General features: G+C 32.8%; 2 protein-coding genes across 10 annotated transcripts; one reads left to right on the top strand and one right to left on the bottom strand.

The window, feature by feature from the left end:
- Nucleotides 1-298: 298 nt before the first annotated feature.
- LOC101261411 (uncharacterized) lies at nucleotides 299-11,504 on the bottom strand. Of its 8 annotated transcripts, none has more exons than XM_004239409.4 (14): nucleotides 11,263-11,504; nucleotides 9,648-9,755; nucleotides 9,412-9,543; nucleotides 6,929-8,497; nucleotides 6,528-6,672; nucleotides 6,101-6,427; nucleotides 5,664-5,960; nucleotides 4,504-5,384; nucleotides 4,332-4,417; nucleotides 4,013-4,231; nucleotides 3,537-3,665; nucleotides 2,436-2,798; nucleotides 1,094-1,209; nucleotides 299-617 (listed from the first exon to the last, which is right to left on the bottom strand). In XM_004239409.4, exons 1-14 carry the CDS (start codon nucleotides 11,362-11,364, stop codon nucleotides 520-522), a joined length of 4,572 nt encoding a protein of 1,523 aa, XP_004239457.2. In that variant the 5' UTR covers nucleotides 11,365-11,504; the 3' UTR covers nucleotides 299-519. The 8 variants fall into 8 exon arrangements, with proteins under 8 accessions (XP_004239457.2, XP_019069632.2, XP_019069633.2 ...); XM_019214087.3 differs by having other exon boundaries at nucleotides 4,504-5,378; nucleotides 6,528-6,696; nucleotides 11,263-11,482; XM_019214088.3 differs by having other exon boundaries at nucleotides 6,101-6,403; nucleotides 6,528-6,696; nucleotides 11,263-11,482.
- A 5,657-nt stretch (nucleotides 11,505-17,161) lies between these two features.
- CRCB (protein CRABS CLAW-like) lies at nucleotides 17,162-19,273 on the top strand. Of its 2 annotated transcripts, none has more exons than XM_026031066.2 (7): nucleotides 17,162-17,388; nucleotides 17,864-17,992; nucleotides 18,114-18,213; nucleotides 18,333-18,381; nucleotides 18,608-18,683; nucleotides 18,943-18,999; nucleotides 19,112-19,273. In XM_026031066.2, exons 1-7 carry the CDS (start codon nucleotides 17,320-17,322, stop codon nucleotides 19,121-19,123), a joined length of 492 nt encoding a protein of 163 aa, XP_025886851.2. In that variant the 5' UTR covers nucleotides 17,162-17,319; the 3' UTR covers nucleotides 19,124-19,273. The 2 variants fall into 2 exon arrangements, with proteins under 2 accessions (XP_025886851.2, XP_004239032.2); XM_004238984.5 differs by having other exon boundaries at nucleotides 19,106-19,273.
- Nucleotides 19,274-19,341: the final 68 nt, after the last annotated feature.

Below are 19,341 nucleotides of genomic sequence, written 5' to 3'. Positions count from 1 at the left end.
AGTACTTCCTCTGTTTCTAATTATTAGTTTATTTTTTTTTAATTGTTCCTAATTACTTGTCTATTTTAATAAATTAAGATTTCTTTTTACCTATTATACCTCAATAGATTATTTGAAAAATGTAAAACTTTTTAAAAGTCTTAAATTTTTAATTTACACACTTCATAATTAATAAAAATAAAATAGTAAATTCACTATGTCAATTATCAGACAAGACTCTTTAATGTCATTAAATTGAGTATAACTAACTACAATATATTCATCCGATCAAAAATGAATTGGAGTTCAAGAATAATACTGAAGGGAAATATAATGGAACTTTCATTAGTTAAAATCCAAATTTAATCAGTTATTTACAATCTATGATTGTACCTGGATTGGATCTATTAAAAATCACAGAAATATACTACTTTACAGATCTACAAAGAGGTTTGGCCTATCAAAACTGCATTTCTTTGGCATCCATCTAACTTGTTAAAGGTGGAGTTCAAGTTACTCATTTAATATGAACAAAGCCTGTTAACATGGCAAATATACCAGCAACTGACCTCCATCGCTGGCTATGGCCACTGCACGATGACTAGAATTATCGGAGACAATGGATGACACAGCTGCATCTGAAAGAGGAAACAGGAATATTAGTAAAATTCTAACTTCAACATAAGATAAACAGATAACTAGTGTTGACGAAAAAAGAGCAATCTCAGTAATACATAGCTTCCTAGAGAGATGGAGGGAACTGATATAATTAAGGGAATATCTAATCTATATTCTAATCATGCCACTTAGTTTATCAGGGCTAACGAGGAGATCGAGTATGCAGTATGCTAAGATGCCACAATTTTTCCCACAAACGATCTTTGCAAATGCATAAATTCCTAGGTTACTGAGAGAGATAAGGTGAAGTTACAGAATGAGTAATTAGTGAAAATCAAATTTTCCAACTGAAAGTAAGTTTGTCCAAGAACCCGAAAATAAATACATATTTTGCTTAGGAATTCTTCACTTATAAAAGCTGATGAGATTTCCATAAACTGAACATCACACAATAACTATTAAGATTTGAGCAATAAATCTGCAACAAAAAGAGTACCTTTGAAGTGATGCAGAGTTTGGAGCCTTTTCCCTGTAGTTAGTTCCCATGTATAGACCAATCCATCACTTCTCCCAATAATCCCATGACCAGCTGAATAACCAATTGCAGTAGCCCTGAGAGGCAGATAGGCTGAATGGTCACCGTTTATCGTAAGGACATTAAAATAAACATTTCAGCAATTATTTCTTTTTTAGCATTTTACCATTTGATACGAGAAGTCAACCTGCTATCAATCTTTAGAAAAGGTTTAGACCAGTAAATACCTTAAACTTCAGGAATGTAGATCAGAAGAGTAGTCTATAATGAACAGAACGTTGTAGTCTTTAAATAATTTTTAATGTCTTTAAGAATGTTATAAAAAGTTGATTAAAAGGTATGACTGTTTAAGAATGTTCATTTTGCCAAGTTGTCACCTGGTATAAAGTAGCATACAGTTTAGGAAAGGGAGACCATCGAGAAACTTCTCATCATTGTAAGTAAAAGTAACGTTCCTATCTTCCTCCATCCCTCTAAGCCTTCCCCCTCTTCAGCCCCACAAAAGAAAGAAGGCCTTTGGTTAACATTTTCATGATGTCAAGCACCTATATACCAGAAGACTGACAAGGTAAAACCGAAGGTTGCTGGAAGTAACTTTTGAAAGTCTACTTTAACCATACAAGAACTTCGAGTGACATCTATATATTTCAATGGACTTGAGATAATTCAAGATTAAAGAATCAACCTTTCAATGACCAATATTCCTGCACAGTGGATATATTCAAGTACACTCAGAGTAGATGGCTATTCCTTCCGGTTTACAAGTAGCAGAAATCTCACATTACTCATCACCAAAATAACCTACAGCAATAATTCTTTTCAGCGATGCTCTAACTTTACTCATTTTCAGTACTACATCATTAACTTTTTTATGGTCAACCATGTAATTAAGCAAAGGTATAATAGGACAACATTATGCTAGAATGAGTTTTAATGTTCTTGTGAGTTGTGAAGAATGGGAATTGGAGGACAAGCTTTCTAAGATCCCTTTGGAATTTATCATTTGATGCATGAATCACGCAAAGAAGTACATGATTTTGGAATTGACCTTAAAGAGAGGACAAGCCTCTTTGCCAAACCCCAAAACTTCATATCAGACATATATCCTTACCCAATCTTCAACAATCATGATTCTCCTTTAGTCTTTTAAACTGTAGGATAAAATATGGAATAGCTCTTGGAACTATAAGGTCATTTCTCCCTTTTGTGATAATCAACAAAATCAAATAAATAAATAAAAAACATGAATTAAGATTCTCAGATATGTTTTCCAGAATTTTATAGTACAACATGTGGGCAGTACCTTGGATCTAGAGAATTTCCCATGATCATTGTGTTATTAACCAATAGAGCGAGCCTCCACCAATGATCTGGATCAGTCTGCTGGTCACTAGATTGATAAGCAGACGAATTTGAATCAGGAGCAGTTGAAATGAGAACCCAGATTGCCACATCTTTATCCTCTAATAAGCAGAAGGGTCGATTGTCACACTTTTCCAAGAAAGACATCTTTGTGACATCTGTTATTTCGTTAATAATCTCTTCAGTGACCCCCGCTGGAGCGGTGAATTTTCTTTGCCATCTAAAAAGACTGACCGGAAGACATTGGAAAACAGAAGTACTGGCAGCAGAAAAGTTTGACACAAGCATGCACTTCTTTATATCCCTGAAAACAACCAAAATACTGTGAGAAGGGACAGTAAGCAAAAAACTCTAGGACTCTTAAGTACCAAACGTATGCACCAAGCTCAGCAGAAGTTATTCTCATCTCTCAGCATTTACTTTTAATATTTGTTCATCTTCTAGAATGGAAGAGAAGCATCAAGGCATATGGATATCTTATCCTTTGTGACAAAGAAAAATAGTGAAAACAAACGTAAGAAAACTTTTAGACCCTAATATATTCAAACTAATAGGGTATTGTATAAGTTGCAGTAATTTAGCTTCTATGAAATGATGTAATTGCAGGAAGTGCTAAAGCAAAATTACGTGTGGTGGTATGCATATTCACTAAAACAAAAACACTGCAGCCAGCTCCGATTTCTGACATACTGCTTCTAATTGATTCTCTTTTTCAGCTCCCACAGAGGATGATGATAGATGTCTTCAACATATATTCACATCTGTGTGTGCACTTGTTTTTCTGGGTGTGTATGGAAGTGACTAACAGTATGACATTAAAATACATATCATTTATAGACTCTTGAAACTATTTGCACGTATAATTAAGTAGAAGCTGGAGGTAAAATCTCTAATCTATTATTTTTTCGACAGAATGAGCGTGACTGGGGTGAATAGAGAAGTAAACTATGACGAGAAACAAAATAAGGAAATGGATAAACTGTAAAACACAATGTGCACATTACAAGTACAGCATCATTTGAGATTACAAGGGATATATTACCATAGTCTAAATTCCCCGAAACCATTGTACCCAAGAACCAAACTAGCAGAATTTGGTATTCTTTTCAATTTCATTGTAGAAAAGGGTGGGCAATCGGGTGGCAGCAAACAGCGTTTTTCTGTCTCCGCACTGCAAATTCAGAATTTTGGAGCAAATTAAACTACATAACAAAAGAAACAAAACCTATACCACATCAAGAAGTATCACAAATTTGAAGTCAGACACCAGATCATTAGAGTGAAGAAATGTTTATATAAGTGGTAGTGTACAATAAATGACTGATAAAGCGTGTAACTACCATTAAGTGGGCTAGTATTGCAAATGTTGGCCATATGAACTGATAAAAGGATTGGATTTAATTCAAATACAAGAAAGATAAATTTAGAAGCAACTCTCTCAAAGTTATCATCACTGAAAAATCAATGTTGTGATAAACATGAATAAACTTGAAAACCACAATGCTTAAGAAGAGTCACCTCCAATTTGTATTCATGACCCATACGTACAGCTTTCCACTTTCTTCCACAGCAACTAGGTGATCAGGTGGACACACCAATATACAACAGACCCTTAGCGTCGTTTTCAGTTTAGTAATGAGAGAGAGATAACCATTTCTAATTTGCATAATCTTTACTGCATTTTCCTCGAAAATGTTCAAAGCACATAATGAGCACTGGCACTTTATATCACCCTCCCTGAGAACAAACACGGAGATCAGCGCATTAGCATTCATCTATGCTACAGCCAAAAAACAAACTAAAGACCAAACACTTCTGTCTCAAGTGAAAATGCAACCTGCAGCTTGGGGCTATTACACTATTGAACAACACAAGTGATTGCCCAAATGGTGTCAACTGCACAGCAGCACTGTCCAGTTCAATCTGCATAAAGATATATAGATTATGAGATAATATAGACCAAGCAATAGGGCCACAGCAATGCCATTGAAGAAGAGAAAACATCTCACATCTCCACGAAAGGCACCATCTGAAAATTGGAAACGTATAGAAACCTGACCAATAAAAGAAGGGCACCCCTTTTCTTCTCCTTCCATTGGGGCCTTGTACATGAAAATAGTTCTATCCTCATGCAATGGTTGACCACATAAAACACAAATATATAGATCATTTTCTTGTCTTCTTAATAGCACTGATGAAATTGGCATGGGATGGGCATAGCCTGCAATAACCTTGAGAACACCACTTCTTTCACTCTCAGACTTTAAATCTTGCTGGGCTTCCATGTTTGCATTCTCATTGTTCTCCTTTTTCTCAGTGGTGTCAGCAGAAAAAATTATCTTCTGGTTTTGCTTATCTAACAGATGACCAGTAAACCTGACAGATTGTTGGTCTCTGGACAACATTTTAGTCAAGTTGCCTTCAGAATTAGTTGCAGTTGAATCAAGAAACTTTGAAGTTTGAATATGGTCTAACATCTGATCCATTTCTTCATCTTGTGATCTGGAGGCCAAGTAAAAAGGTGCACCATTGGTACTAGTGGATCTTTCTTTTGTGTAGAAGTTAAGGGACCGTCCTTCAATATGGGGTTCATCAGTAGATATAGATTGTTCTATTTGGCACTGCTTAGAAGAGCTCCCTTGTAAGAAATGTGAGGTGTGCATTGCTTTTATGTCCGTATTTGACTCTGGAACAGAATCATCTCTGAAATCTCTGCAGATGATACTTTCAGATAAAGAAACATGTTGCATCATTGATTCACCAGAAAGTGGAATCTTAGTTAAGCTCCCAGTGACAATTGCTCCAGTGCTTTTGCTTCCACTAACTTCCTTTCTTGATGCTTGAAGAAATTTATGTGTTCTTGGTAAGAAGTCATTTTCTCTTTCTGTTCCTGTTCAACAATTTATTACTTTCAATCAATTGGTGTACAGACTGTAGTTCAGCTTAAAAGACTGAGGGCTCATATCATCACTGTATAGAAAATTTTGAAGTTCAGACTAGCTACATAAAGAATAATTTCAACAAAAGATGAAATATTACAGAGCAATATCAATCAATCTATTCACCTTTTGTTAATAAAAAATGGTTCTAGGAAAAGCACATGGAAAGAGAACATTATACTCTGACCCTTCAATCAAAGAATCAAAAGATCACAAGGAGATAAAGTCACCTGTTTCACCATTGCAAGCTGCTTCTTCTAAATTATCACTCTTTGATGGCTCCACGATTTCAGGTCTGCAGGTACATAAACCTTGAACACTATGATCTTCTTTAGCAACTTCAGCTACTTGTAGAATCTGAGCTAACCCCTGACTTGGAGTATATCCACTTTCATAATTATCAAAACTATCAGGGACAATAGCTTCTGCAAGGGAACAAGCTGTAGATGCTGGAACACAACCTCGAAATGGAGAACTGGCATTTTCCTTTTTCTGTCTGAGCAGTGAATTCTTGTCAAGCTCACTGACTGCAACAGAAAGTAAGAGGGAACTGAAATAAGCTTTAATTAAAAGACTTCATGATAGTCTTATCAATGATTGAGATAGAAACTAAGATTACTAAATGAGAGCAGCAATAATCAGCTGAAGTTAGAAAGTTACAGTTTACCAGATGTGGAGTCAAGATAGAGGCCAATCTTCTTATTTTCATCCTGAGAATTGTGGATGGATATTACTGGTGATTTTGTATCATTCTTTTTCTTTCTAGTGTATGTCCTAATCAAAGGAAGTGCTCGAGGAAGCAGAAATGTCATCATTGTGTTGGCTATTTCATGTCCAGCAGAATCTGGCTCACTTTTCTGTGAATTCACTTCCAAACTAGATGTACCCATTTCACTTTCTGGCCGTGAACCAATTATTGGAGAGTCAGGAACATTGGTACTAACAGCAGCTGCAACATCCTTCACAATCTCTGCAGTGAGACTAAAAGATTCATCTAGAAAAGTGAAAAGACAACCATTTAATGAATTAATCAGGGAAGTGGAAGTCAGGTAAGAGGTAATGCAAAGGCCCAGGTAAGTAATAGCTCATAGTACCTGATTGGTGATCCAAAGTATCAGGTGCCCAAAGATTGGCATCATTATTTCTCTGTGTTCCATTCTCGACCGGTGATTCTCCATCCTTCTCTGCAGTCATTTGGTTCTCAATCACCTGCCCATCCAGAACTTTTGACCTATCAAACTGCAAGAAGTTGAGAAAATGTACCTAGCTAGCAATTTCAGTAACCAAACAACTTAAAAAAAAAAAAAAAGGAAAATGATAATATGATTGCTATCCCCTTTGTTTTTGTTGATTACTTGGGATCTTGTAAAATAATAAAAGAAAAAGTAGTACAACGAACTAGTAAAAAAACAGGAAAATTATGCAAAATTAATGAGAACAGTGTATCAGAGCATTTAATGTGATTGAAAGGGAAAAAGGAAGTTAACACACTGACCAGCTTTCCATCTTTTTGTACTTCAGTATATTCTTCTACTGGTTTTTCAGTCTCACAATTTAAATGCTTCCTCCCTTCTTGAGAACTAAGACTATCTACTATTAGATGATCATTTTTGTCAAAAGATTCTACAACTGGAACCAGAACTTTTTCTCTCTCAATTATAGTTTGCAAATTCTCTGACTCTTGCAATGCTTCTGCACTATTGCAAGACCCTTTGCTTGAGGAAAAGGGAGGCAGATGTTCGCCATATTCCTGTTGGCCGGAATGCGAAGCTTTGATATTGCTACTTTTATTCTGACGTCGAGGTTTTTTGAGACTGACATTGGCAGCTGACTTGATATTATTGGTTCTACCTTTACTATTTCTCTTCCCAGCTCTTGGTGGTTTTGCCATGTGAGTTAGCAGATTTTGATCTGTTTTTGATCCCCTGTGTTCTGTTTGATTTACTGCCTCGGATGTCTCCTTTCCAAGAGAGTTAGACAACAAGAGATTCTGCTCTGACACTCCACTGATATTTGCCAACAATTCTTGTAATGGTACTTCAGTCTTGGTATTCAAATGCTTCCTCCCTCCTTGAGAACTAAGACTATCTACTATCAGATGATCATCTTTATAAAAAGATTCTACAACTGGAACCACAACTTCTTCTCTCTCATTAATTGTTTGCAAGGTCTCTGACTCTTGCAATGCTTCTGAACTATTGCAAGATCCTTTACTTGAGGAGAAGGGAGGCAGATGTTCACCATATTCCGGTTGGCTGGAATTCAAATCTTTGATGTCACTACTTTTATTCTGTCGTCGAGGTTTTTTGAGACTGCTATTGGCAGCTGACTTGATATTATTGGCTCTACCTATCCTATTTCTCTTCCCAGCACTTTGTGGGTTTTCCACATGTGTTAGCAGATTAGGATCTGTTTCTGATACCCTGTGTTCAGTTTGGTTTACTGCCTCAGATGTTTCATTCCTAAGAGAGATAGATGACAAGAAATTCTGCTCTGGCGTTCCACTGGTATTTGCCACCACTTCTTCTAATGGTACTTCAGTCTTCGTATTCAAATGCTTACTCCCTCCTCGAGAAATAAGGTTATCCACTTTCAGATGATCATCTTTGTCAAAAGATTCTACAATTGTAACCAGCACTTTTTCTCTCTCATTTATTGTTTGCAAGGTCTCTGACTCTTGCAATGCTTCTGAACTATTGCAAGACCTTTTACTTGAGGAGAAGGAAGGCGGATGATCACCATATTCTTGTTGGACGGGATTCAAACCTTTGATATCGCTGCTTTTATTCTGACGTCGAGGTTTTTTGAGACTTGTATTGGCAGTTGACTTGATATTATTGGTTCTACCTTTCATATTTCTCTTCCCAGTACTTTGTGGTTTTTCCGTGTGTGTTAGCAAACTAGGATCTGTTTTTGATACCGTGAGTTCAGTTTGGTTTACTGCCTCAGATGTCTCATTTCTAAGAGAGATAGACGACAAGAAATTCTGCTCTGGCGTTCCACGGGTATTTGCCACCAATTCCCTGAGTAACCTCTGAACAAACGTGTTCTTGAACCCGAAAAACTGTAAGGAGAAAAGAAATAAAAACATTAGGCTCATTTAGTTTAACTTTAACCTTTTAATAATCCCATTCAAAGTTAAGAGAAACTTTAGCAACTTATGCACTCTGCAAGCTAGCATTCAAATTTTGATCCAAAGGAAATTTTACTAGTATAAGGTTTAAACAGATGATAAATTCTATAAGCAAATGTAACTCTCCCACAATATTCTGCTTATATGGAAAATAGTTCCTAAGCACAATGCTTGAGTTTTTCACAACAAGCCTTGGAATTCTTTTGACTAGCTTGATTAGCTTAGCTGAATAAACTATCTTAACAATCATCCTTCAAAATGACATGATAACATGATGTGGGAATTGGGGTTTTATCAGAGAATTGCTTTTACCACTCTAACTCTGAAATGTGGCTTCCTGTGTAATTTCCAATACGAGAAATTACCAACTTAGACATACCAATTTTAAGATGATTTTGAGAAAAATAATTGGTTGATTGACCCATTCCATGAGTTAAAAAACACTAACTTCTTGATATAACCTGCTCCATTAGTGTCTTTATTCTCTTCCAAGGGAAAGTTGAGACTTCTTGGGAGATGTATCAATTGGATTTCTTATTTGAGATTCCAAAACGAATATAGAATGGATATCTTTTGAGCACTTCATCTTTTGGGATAAGGCTCAATTACAGTCCAAAATGAACCCTGTCATTCCCTCAGGTCGAACAATATAGTCCTTAATAGAACAAAAATTGCATGCACATTTTGACCTCTGACTGGACTAAGGAGACCAATTCTTGTTACAACAGAACCAATACTTTCAAATAATTAAATCTCACTCGAAAATACCAATTCAAATAGCAAAAAAGGTAGAACATTCGGTATTGCAGTATGTTAGCTGGGACATAAATAGGCGCAAGACACACCTCCACACCATCAATCTTACTGGAGTGTCTCTTTCCATGCAACAATTTTATTTGACATCCTTTTTTCTGGAAACTCTCCCATGCAATATCTGGAGTTTGCCCACTACATGATTGCCTATCTGTAGAACTAATCTGTTGAGAGGCAGAGACAAGAATTTATTATAAATCCAAAGCTAGAGATACAGTAACAATCTATTTAACATGTTGCAAAAAGCAGCATAATCTTTGCTACACACCGTAAATAATGGCCCATTGAGGCCTTCATGAATTTCCATTTTGTAAGAGACTCCATTTTGAGTCCTAAGAGCATTGTATCCAATAGGATAAGGATAGCGGTCTTTTCCCTGCAAGTCAAAAAGCCAAATTAAGTGATACAGGAATCTCTTACACAGTACATTGTAAGTCTGCCAACCATACTTTTTGCTGATATTAAGAACAGGAGTTTCGAGAATCGATGTAATCTAAAAGAAAGCAAGACAACGAAACTCCACCATTGAGCGCATACATATATATATATATATATAATGAAATGGACCGACATAGGTCAACATGTTTGCGGAATGGTCAGCAAAATTCTGTTTAAAACGTATACCTGTACACCAAAAGAGTGTAATCATCTTACATCTATTATAGACGCAAGTCATTTTACATTCCGCTCCTACTTATACTTGGTCCTAATAACATTTAAACATTATTTCCACAGTGATACCAATACAAATCACTCCCCCACCATTATAAGATTCCACTAACTGTAGCTACACCCGGTCAAACATCAGAAAGACTTGACAATTATATTTGAAATTTGAAGGTAATATGTTCTTCTCAGGAAACATTTTCATCACATCAAACAGCACCCACATCAACCATTAGAGATGCCCATACTGACACTTGAATAACAAGCACAATGTATCTTGATTTCTTTTTGCCTATAAGTGATCCACTATTTTCTTTAAAAATGATTCCACAGGATTACATGACTGGGAAGCATAAATCCTCACACTAGTTATGATGACTATCAGAAATTTAGAATTCACTACAAATCCTCCATCACATTTTGCTAGTATAGAATACTCAGTATCTTGTCAATGTACAACATTTGTCACAATTCAGGTAAGATATGCTTAAGATCACGCAGAACATTTGGCTGCAGCTACTTATTCATAATTAATCGAAACAGAGGACTTTCTTACATAACTGTCAGACTGTCAGAAGAAAGTAAAAAAACAAAAAAACACTAGTTTCGCATTGGTATTAGCACAAAATATTAGCTCATCATTTTTCAGTTAGGCAAAAAACGAATAAATACATAAGCTACATTCTCAGATAAAGGGTTCATCAATTGATCTATAACAATAACTTCCCATTCAAACTAAGCTAACCATACACCTACATAATAGAAAAAAAATTGGGCAAAATACTCATATCCCCAACCAATAACGCTTCGAAAGCTCCAAAAAACTATATTAGCTACATGACTAAGCTCAGTAGCTCATCAGTTGATCAATTACAATAACTTCCATTCAAACTCCTAAAAGGTATCAAACAGATACATGTAGAACCAAAATTGCGCAAAATATTCATTTCCACAACCAATAACGCTTTGAAAGCTCCACAAACTAAAATATTAATTATTAACTACATAACTAAAGTCAGCAGTTCATTAATTAATGTATAACCATAACTTCCATTCAACCTACTCTAATCAAACAAAAAATACGGAAAATACTCATATCCACAATTAATAACGATTCGAAAGCTCCAAAACCTAATATATTAGCTACATGACTAAACTCAGCAGTTCATCAATTGATCGAAAACATTTTACAGAAACAACAAAATTGAAATTGTTACCCTAGAGGAGCTCCAGTACTTCTTATCCCATAAACCAGTATAAAGTTTTCCGATTGATAATATCTCCAGTCCGTCCGATCTCTCGTCGATGAATTTCGCCATTGAAATTCTCTCTCTTTCTTTCTTTCTCTAGAATTTTTTAGATAGAGAAAATCGAGAGAGAAGAGAAGAGTTGAAATGGCGGGAATTGAATTCACGATTTTCTTCTCTCCCTCCTAAATTTCATTTTCCTCTTCCTTCTTATTTTTTGGTTATTTTACATTTCAGTCCCTTTATATGTATTTAAGTGATAGTTTAGTCCCTAAACTTATCTTGTTTTGATATTACACCCTATATTTCCTTTCTATAAGTTGTGGTTAGATGACGACGATCCCCTCAATTTTAATTAGAGAGTTTGGGTTCGAGTTCACAAGAATGAAAAAAGTTATCATTTTCAAAATTGGCTTGTATGTAAATTTATATTTAATCAAACTTAACGAATATTAAAGAAAAGTTTCAAATTTTAATGTCAACTTAAACTTATAAGATAATATTTTTTTGTTTATATAGCAAACACATTGATAAAGTTAGAGTAAGAGATGTGTCCAATCAAAACTTCATGAAATGGGAAAAAAAGAGGGTGGTCTTAGATCAAATGGTTATGTACAAATATGTATAATAAAAAAGTAAAACATTTACGAAAGGGACAAATGGAGAAGAAAGAAAACTAAAATTTAAACTTTTTGATAGGTTGATTATATTGTTATTAAGTTGTGACGTTCATGAAGAATTATGGTTAAAAACGAACTAAAAGATGAAATTCACATTATCAAAAATCTAGACGAATTTTGCATTGAAATAAGACCATACATGTCACGAGTTCACATAGTAGGCAGTTTTAAACTCGATTATATCATAGCTCAAAGAACAAATTTTTGTGAGGTTTGTTAGCGCAAAATAAACAATATATTGTAACTTGAGTAGCAAAAAGTTCCACCTTTTTATGAATAATTACTTGTAATAAGTATCTTTAGGTGAAGTAATAGTACTTTCATTGTCTAAAATATACTCGTTATGTTTTGTTTTTTTTTCTACAGTCAAACTATATGAACTTTAATTAATATTTTGATAAATTTTTTTGAACCATATTGTTGAAGATAATAAATTACAACTTATAGTATTTTTTAAAAAATTTCAAATATTTAAATTCAAGTTATAAATATTTTATCTCTAATAGGAATTAATCAAATTAACTTTCAAGAAACAATGTGACAACTATTTTGGAGCGCATTGAGTATTATAGTGCCTCTTTAACACTAACAACATAGACAGTTAAAGTATTGGTTGGCTTGGCATAATTTGACAATGTAAGAGTGTAACAACTTATTTCCGTTGTTATAGAAAATTCAATGGGGAGAAATTTGGGATCAGAAAAATTTTTTCTAGTATCTTGAAATTTTTCAATCTAGTTCAGTTTTGGACAAAATCATAGTCAATGAGGTCTAAAGAAATTTGGTAAAAATTAGGAGATCTAATTATGAATTTGATCATATGAGTTGATAGCTAAGATGATAAGGAACTTGACGACTTTACATAATCAAATTCGGGTAGTAGGACTCTCAAAACGGATTTTAAAGTGAAAAGGTATTTTTCTGAGTGTCGTAGGATGAAGGTGCATTGTGAAATGAGGGTTTGAAACTCTTAAATCGACTCACTGGTTCCGTCCGACTCACTGGTTCCGTCCAACCCACTGTGGCAAAATTATTCCCACGAGGGCGGGGTCGTTATAGCAGGGACAGACGCAACTTAAGTCGGAAATAAACACCAAAAACGTTTTATTCTGCACTTTTCGACTTTGAGAACTAAGGAATGACCCCAGGAGTTTTCTTGATAGTTTTTCGTCATTCTTAAGGCTAAAGATAAGGTCTTCACTCCCCGAATCCATTGTTCGATCCGTAAAACTTAATTTCTTGGGTGATTAAGTTGGGGAAGGGTTTTGGAACTGTTTGGATGGTGGGAAAAGCCCTAATTCTAGATATTGGGATCATCAGTTTGATATAAGGTTGATAGTGTTGATTATATTTCGGGTAATTAAGTCTTGTTTATTGATCCTAGCATTACACTGATTGTTTGCAGACTAAGAACAAATCGAAAGAGTTCAAAAAGAAGAGAATCAAGTTTCTTAGGGGTCAAGACTTGTTCGAGGTGGGTAATAGTTGTGATTTCATGTTGTGCGATATATATTTGTACTTGCTTTATTATAATGCATGTATGTGAATGTTGCATTAGTGATCACACTAATTGTGAATGGGGATAATTGAATAATTGAATGTCATGAATCATGACTGATTGTATGATTATGAGTATGTACTTGTGATTGATTGTGGCTTATTGAATAGATCGGGTGTTACATCCTGACACACTAATTGGGATCGATTGCCACGTACCAGCATAAACATCGGAATGAGTGTCACAATCTAACACGCTAATTTGGATTTGGGACCACATATCGGTACACTAGGGTTTCGTGAGAAGATCAATTACTTGGCATATTTGTATATCTTAAGATTTTGAAATTTTATGTTGTTCTTAAGTGATATTGATATTGTATATGTTCAATGTATGCATGTTTATGATGGTCTAGTTACTTGCTTATATTGCTCTTAGTGGGATAGCTATGTAATCTTACCAATACATTGTGATTATATACTGATACAACATTATTCTTTTTTTGTTGAGTACAGGCATCTTCAACGGTTATTGACAGACCTCGTTTAGAAGATCAGTGATCGCTATCGAATTCAATGGTGAGCCAATTTTTTCGGACTGTCATGAGTTCTCTTTTTGTTTATGTCCACATCTTCGGACTTAGACTAGTACTTTAGATTTTCTTACGTTTCATTGGGCTGTACTCATTCCCTTGGACTTGTGATCCTTAGTAGAGTTTTGGTACATTGACTTTCAGATTTTAGGCATTATTTCTGCAGTTATTTGGTTAGACTTTTGGAGTTTATGGAAACTTTATCTTTCCTTCAGCATTTAAACTTGCTTTCGTAACTTTAAATGTCTTAGTTTGATTAAGTTGTGTTGTTCTCGGTTAGCTAACTAATATTAATGGTTCTCCCTCGAAGGGATAGTGTGAGTGTCAATCACAATAGTCTGGGTCGTGACATCGCGGAAGAAATGGGAACATCTTTTTTATTTAAGCCCAATCAATATTCATACGGAGTTTGATTAATTTCAATTTCGTGCATGGACCTATTTCTTCAGATGCTGATTCGAACAAAAAAATTATACTTAGAATCCGAATACGAAACCTCCAACTAATTATGAAGGTATTTAACTCAACTATTTCATTACAATTCATGGTGAGATAATGACATTGAATAGGGCTTTACATGCATGAAATGCCAAAAAGAAAAAGATCCTTGATCTTTGTTTCATTGTGTGTATAATATATGATGACCAAGTCATTTATACTAACATAGAAAGTTGTAGAAATCAAAGGGTAGAAATAGTTAGTTTCCTTGTTTAGCAAACAATGAAATGAAAGAATAGTCCCATCAACATATAAAGACATAAACTCTTTTTATGATAGTGACTTGTGATTGTAGCACTGGTCATTTTCACCTTTAATTTCTTCAATTACTTGGCACCAACAAAAACAAAAAGAGTAAAGTTAGCTATATGGGAAGCCATCACCATAACCCTAGCTAATAAATTTGTCTCATTTGATTCAATATTATTTATGCACGCCTCTTATTTATGTCTCCTCTATACTTTCTTTTGGGTTAATTTTAAACCAGTGATAACCAACGACTGTAATTGAGTTGAAAGTATTTCTATATTCTTAATCGAGAATTTCATATTTTAGTCATAATATTGGATACAAAGTCATAAGTATTTGTTAAGGAATAGTTTACCCTCAAATGTAAAACTTTCTAGACCGAACTCAAATATAGTCGGCCCTAATATGTGAAAACACAAAACAAAAAAAAAAATATTAACTAGTATACGTTGCTGTAATGAGACCTTAATTTGTACTAAGAAAATATAATTATAATTATAAAAATAAACATACGAAAAAAGTTAAGATGATTTAACATATCTAAGCTATTTTTTTTACTATATATATATTTATATATGTGATTTTTAATAAAGAGAATTCGAATAAACCTCTTTAGGCACCTCTTAGCTCCACCTTTAATTTGCTCAAAGTCCTAACCTTGTAGGGTATGGATGATCTATCTATAAAAAATTTATGTACCTTTGTTGTTCAAGTTTTGTTTGGTAGATTAGTGATAGAGTGTATATTTACAATAGTTTAATTGAGTTTATACAAAAAATTACACTTCTAATAATATACACAGTAGTTTAATTGAGTCTTATACAAAAAAAATTACATTTCTTCTCACGCATATATTTACAATGAGTTTTTGCATGATTTTTGTTTAGCGAAAGACATGTGGTCGATGATTATAGAGCCAAAAATTTTACTAAATTTCTTTAGTTGCACCATAAAATGCATGCACCTCTGATTGGTTCCGACCATTTCAACCCTTAATGAATTGACTATGAAAAACTCAATCAAGAGATTCAAATTTTTCAATAATTTAAACGTATTAAATATATCTCGCTTATATTAAGATTTAAAACTTATCGTAACTCTACTCTGAAGAAACTATGTTAGGAAAAGAATTACTCATGATGAAAGATTATTGTATTTACGTCACCATGATCATATATATCCACTTTCTTGTGATTGCACGTTCAATTATATTTTATTATATATACCTAAAATATTGAAAGAAAAAAACATAATATAATTAATATGATTAGATAATATAATGTTTTGATTTGATAAGAGTAGTAAAGGCAAAGGACGAGGATCTGTTCAAGAGAATCAAATGTTGTACTTCAAGAAATTATTGCATATCTAGATTATTGTCTTCTTATGTTTCTATTTTATTTCATAATAATATTTCAACCTTACTATATATTTCTTTATGTATTGAAATAATAAAAAGAAAATGTAATTTGCCTATCATATTAATCACCTAACATACTCAAATATATCCACAAACCTTATCACTATATAAGATAACAAAACGATCTTTAATAGACTTTCAATCGAAAGAAAATTGTGTTTTTTAACTTGACCTAAGTGTAGAGTCCAAAAAGTCAAAAGAATTTAAACATTGATTTATGTCATTACTATTAATATAAGATTTTTTTACCATTTTTATTCATATTTGAAGGACAGTGAAATGAAATTGGACAGTAGAATAACACAACATATATTACCATGAACCTTTGGTAAAAAAACCTCAAAGCCCTAATGGACAACATAAGAAAATTTGGATGATTTTTTAAAGAACATTAAAGTTTAAAGTAATGAAAAATTATCCTTAGCGACAATTAATTAACAATAATAGTTTAATTTATGTTAAATATGTTCTTTCAGAGTAAATTAACACTCTTTGTAATAGAAGAAGACTTTGACATGCTTTATTCACGTGCATATTTATTGCTGCTAAAAATTATTTTTTGTAACACACGTTGATTTCATGCAATGCTTTGACTCAAACCCTATATTTTTGCTTGAAAATTAATTGACATGTAAAAATAATTTAATCGGAATCCACAGTAAAAGATATAATATTTGAATCTAACTCAATCTCAAAACCTAGTTCACGAGAAGATTGTCCAAATCCATATAAAACGATCATATCTCCATTCACCAACCAATGTGATCAGACTCTAACCCACTCTATCACCCAATAAGCAAAAAATACATATTAAGGTTCAAAATCCATAATCTTGAATATGCCTGTAACAATAGTAACATACCTAATATAATTTCATGATCGTAATTTCGAATAACTATCCAAATATTCAAGTATAAATATAACATATAGTCATATATACAACACTATATAAACACATATAAGTCATAAAAGAGTTACCACAATCAAATTTCTGTACAATACCCCCCTACCCAATAAATATATTTTGTTCTTTAAAACCCCCAAAAAAACATTTTTTTTCTTTTCTCCATCTGAAAAAAAAAAAAACTCCATGGATTATGTTCAATCTTCTGAGCATCTTTGCTACGTCCGTTGCAATTTTTGTAACACTGTTTTAGCGGTAATGTAATTAAATTTATTTTATTTTCTTACTTTTTTCATACAAAATTAAAGCTTAAATTAGTATAATTAATTTTGCTATATTTATTTATTTTTGTTTTCTTTCTGTTTCTGTCAATTTATATTTCTTTATTTACAAGTTCCCATCAATCATTCATGTGATGTGTGATTTTATTACATAGTTTAATTTCTTGATAGAGTAAAAAATAGGAAGGATAAAGAAATTAAAATTATTCAATTTTGTCAAATCACATGCTACTAATTTAACACGTGCACTTCATTAGTCACATCTCAATATATTTTCGAAAATAATTTCTCGATTCATAAAATATAGAAATTAGTTCGGCGTACATATATATTGTTGTTGTACGTAGAAGGTGAAATCATTTATCTCGATTATAATTTCAAGATAATTAATATCATTTTGAAATAAATTCTGATTTATGAACACTTTTATTAAATATATATTTTTTTAGGTTGGAATTCCATACAAGAGGCTAATGGATACTGTGACAGTGAAATGTGGCCATTGTAGCAATCTTTCATTTTTAACTACTAGACCTCCAATTCAAGGTCAATGCTTTGATCATCAACCCAATATTCAGGTAATAACAGACAGACAGTTCGTTACACAAAACATAAATTAAAATTATAAAAATTTTAGCTGTATTTCGAAAAGATATGACATAATTAATAATAACTTTTTTTTTTGGTTTTAATTAACAGGGTTATTGTAGTGAATTAAAAAATAAGGGGCAAGCTTCATCATCTACCTCATCAACTTCTAGTGAACCTTTATCTCCAAAGGCACCTTTTGTTGTAAAACGTATGTATTATTTATTTTTTTCTAAAAAAAAAAATAAAACCTCAATAATTTTATTTTATTTTCCTGCTTAAAATTATTATTATTGAAGATAATGGTATTTAATTTTATTTTATTTGAAGCTCCTGAGAAGAAACACAGGCTTCCATCTGCCTACAATCGATTCATGAAGTAAATATATCTTACTCTCTTCGTTTCATTTTATATGATACTGCGTTTGAAAAGTAGCTACGTAGATTAAACCGTTCATTATATGAGAAGTTTTTAAAGATATTATGGCATGTTTAATAAATTTTTAAATAATTCATTTGTTTTTGTCTAATAACTATATATAAATCGAAACAGATGAAGTAGTTTATATATTATTTGATTATTTCTTATTTTATTTTGATAAAAGGGAAGAGATACAACGTATCAAATCTGAAAATCCAGAGATACCACATAGAGAAGCTTTCAGTGCAGCTGCTAAAAATGTGAGTTTAGTTAATTTCACTAATCTTAATTGTGAAAATAATATTAAATTCTTTTAGTCGTTAGTTGTTTGATTTGTGAACAAAGTTATATTGAAATTATAACACGAGGATTAAATAATGATGAAATTGTTCGGTGATGACATATAATTGTTCATAATAGTCGAAATTAAGTATCTAAAAGATCGATACTAAGATAAGTAATCTGCTATAACATGTTAAATTGATTTTATTTGTAACAATTTCTTTTTGGTTATTTTAGTGGGCTAGGTACATTCCTAATCCACCAAATGGATCTTTGTCTGGAAATACCAACAATGTAAGAATTTTTTGTCTTCTCATTATTATAACAAAATTAATAAATAAGTTTTATTTTTCTTGTAATATACATACATATATACATCTAATGATTATTTTTTTTGTAGGTTTAGATGTTGAATTGAAGCAAATATTGGGACTATATTATAAGTATGTAATAATGACATAGTTAAGTTTGTTGGACTTGTCCTATAGTTTGTGTTTGGGTCTTACCTAATTTGCTATTTTTAAAAAAGTTTATCCTATGTTATATAATATTATTATTATTATTATTATATCTAGTGCTTATTTAACATATTTAAGTCCTCAAGTTTATTTATTTATAGTTTATTGAGTAAAATAC

This window comes from Solanum lycopersicum, chromosome 5 (genome assembly GCF_036512215.1).
Source record: "Solanum lycopersicum chromosome 5, SLM_r2.1".
Classification (NCBI taxonomy): domain Eukaryota; kingdom Viridiplantae; phylum Streptophyta; class Magnoliopsida; order Solanales; family Solanaceae; genus Solanum; species Solanum lycopersicum.
Note: the sequence above shows the minus strand (reverse complement) of the source record. Positions and strands in the feature narration are given on the sequence as shown.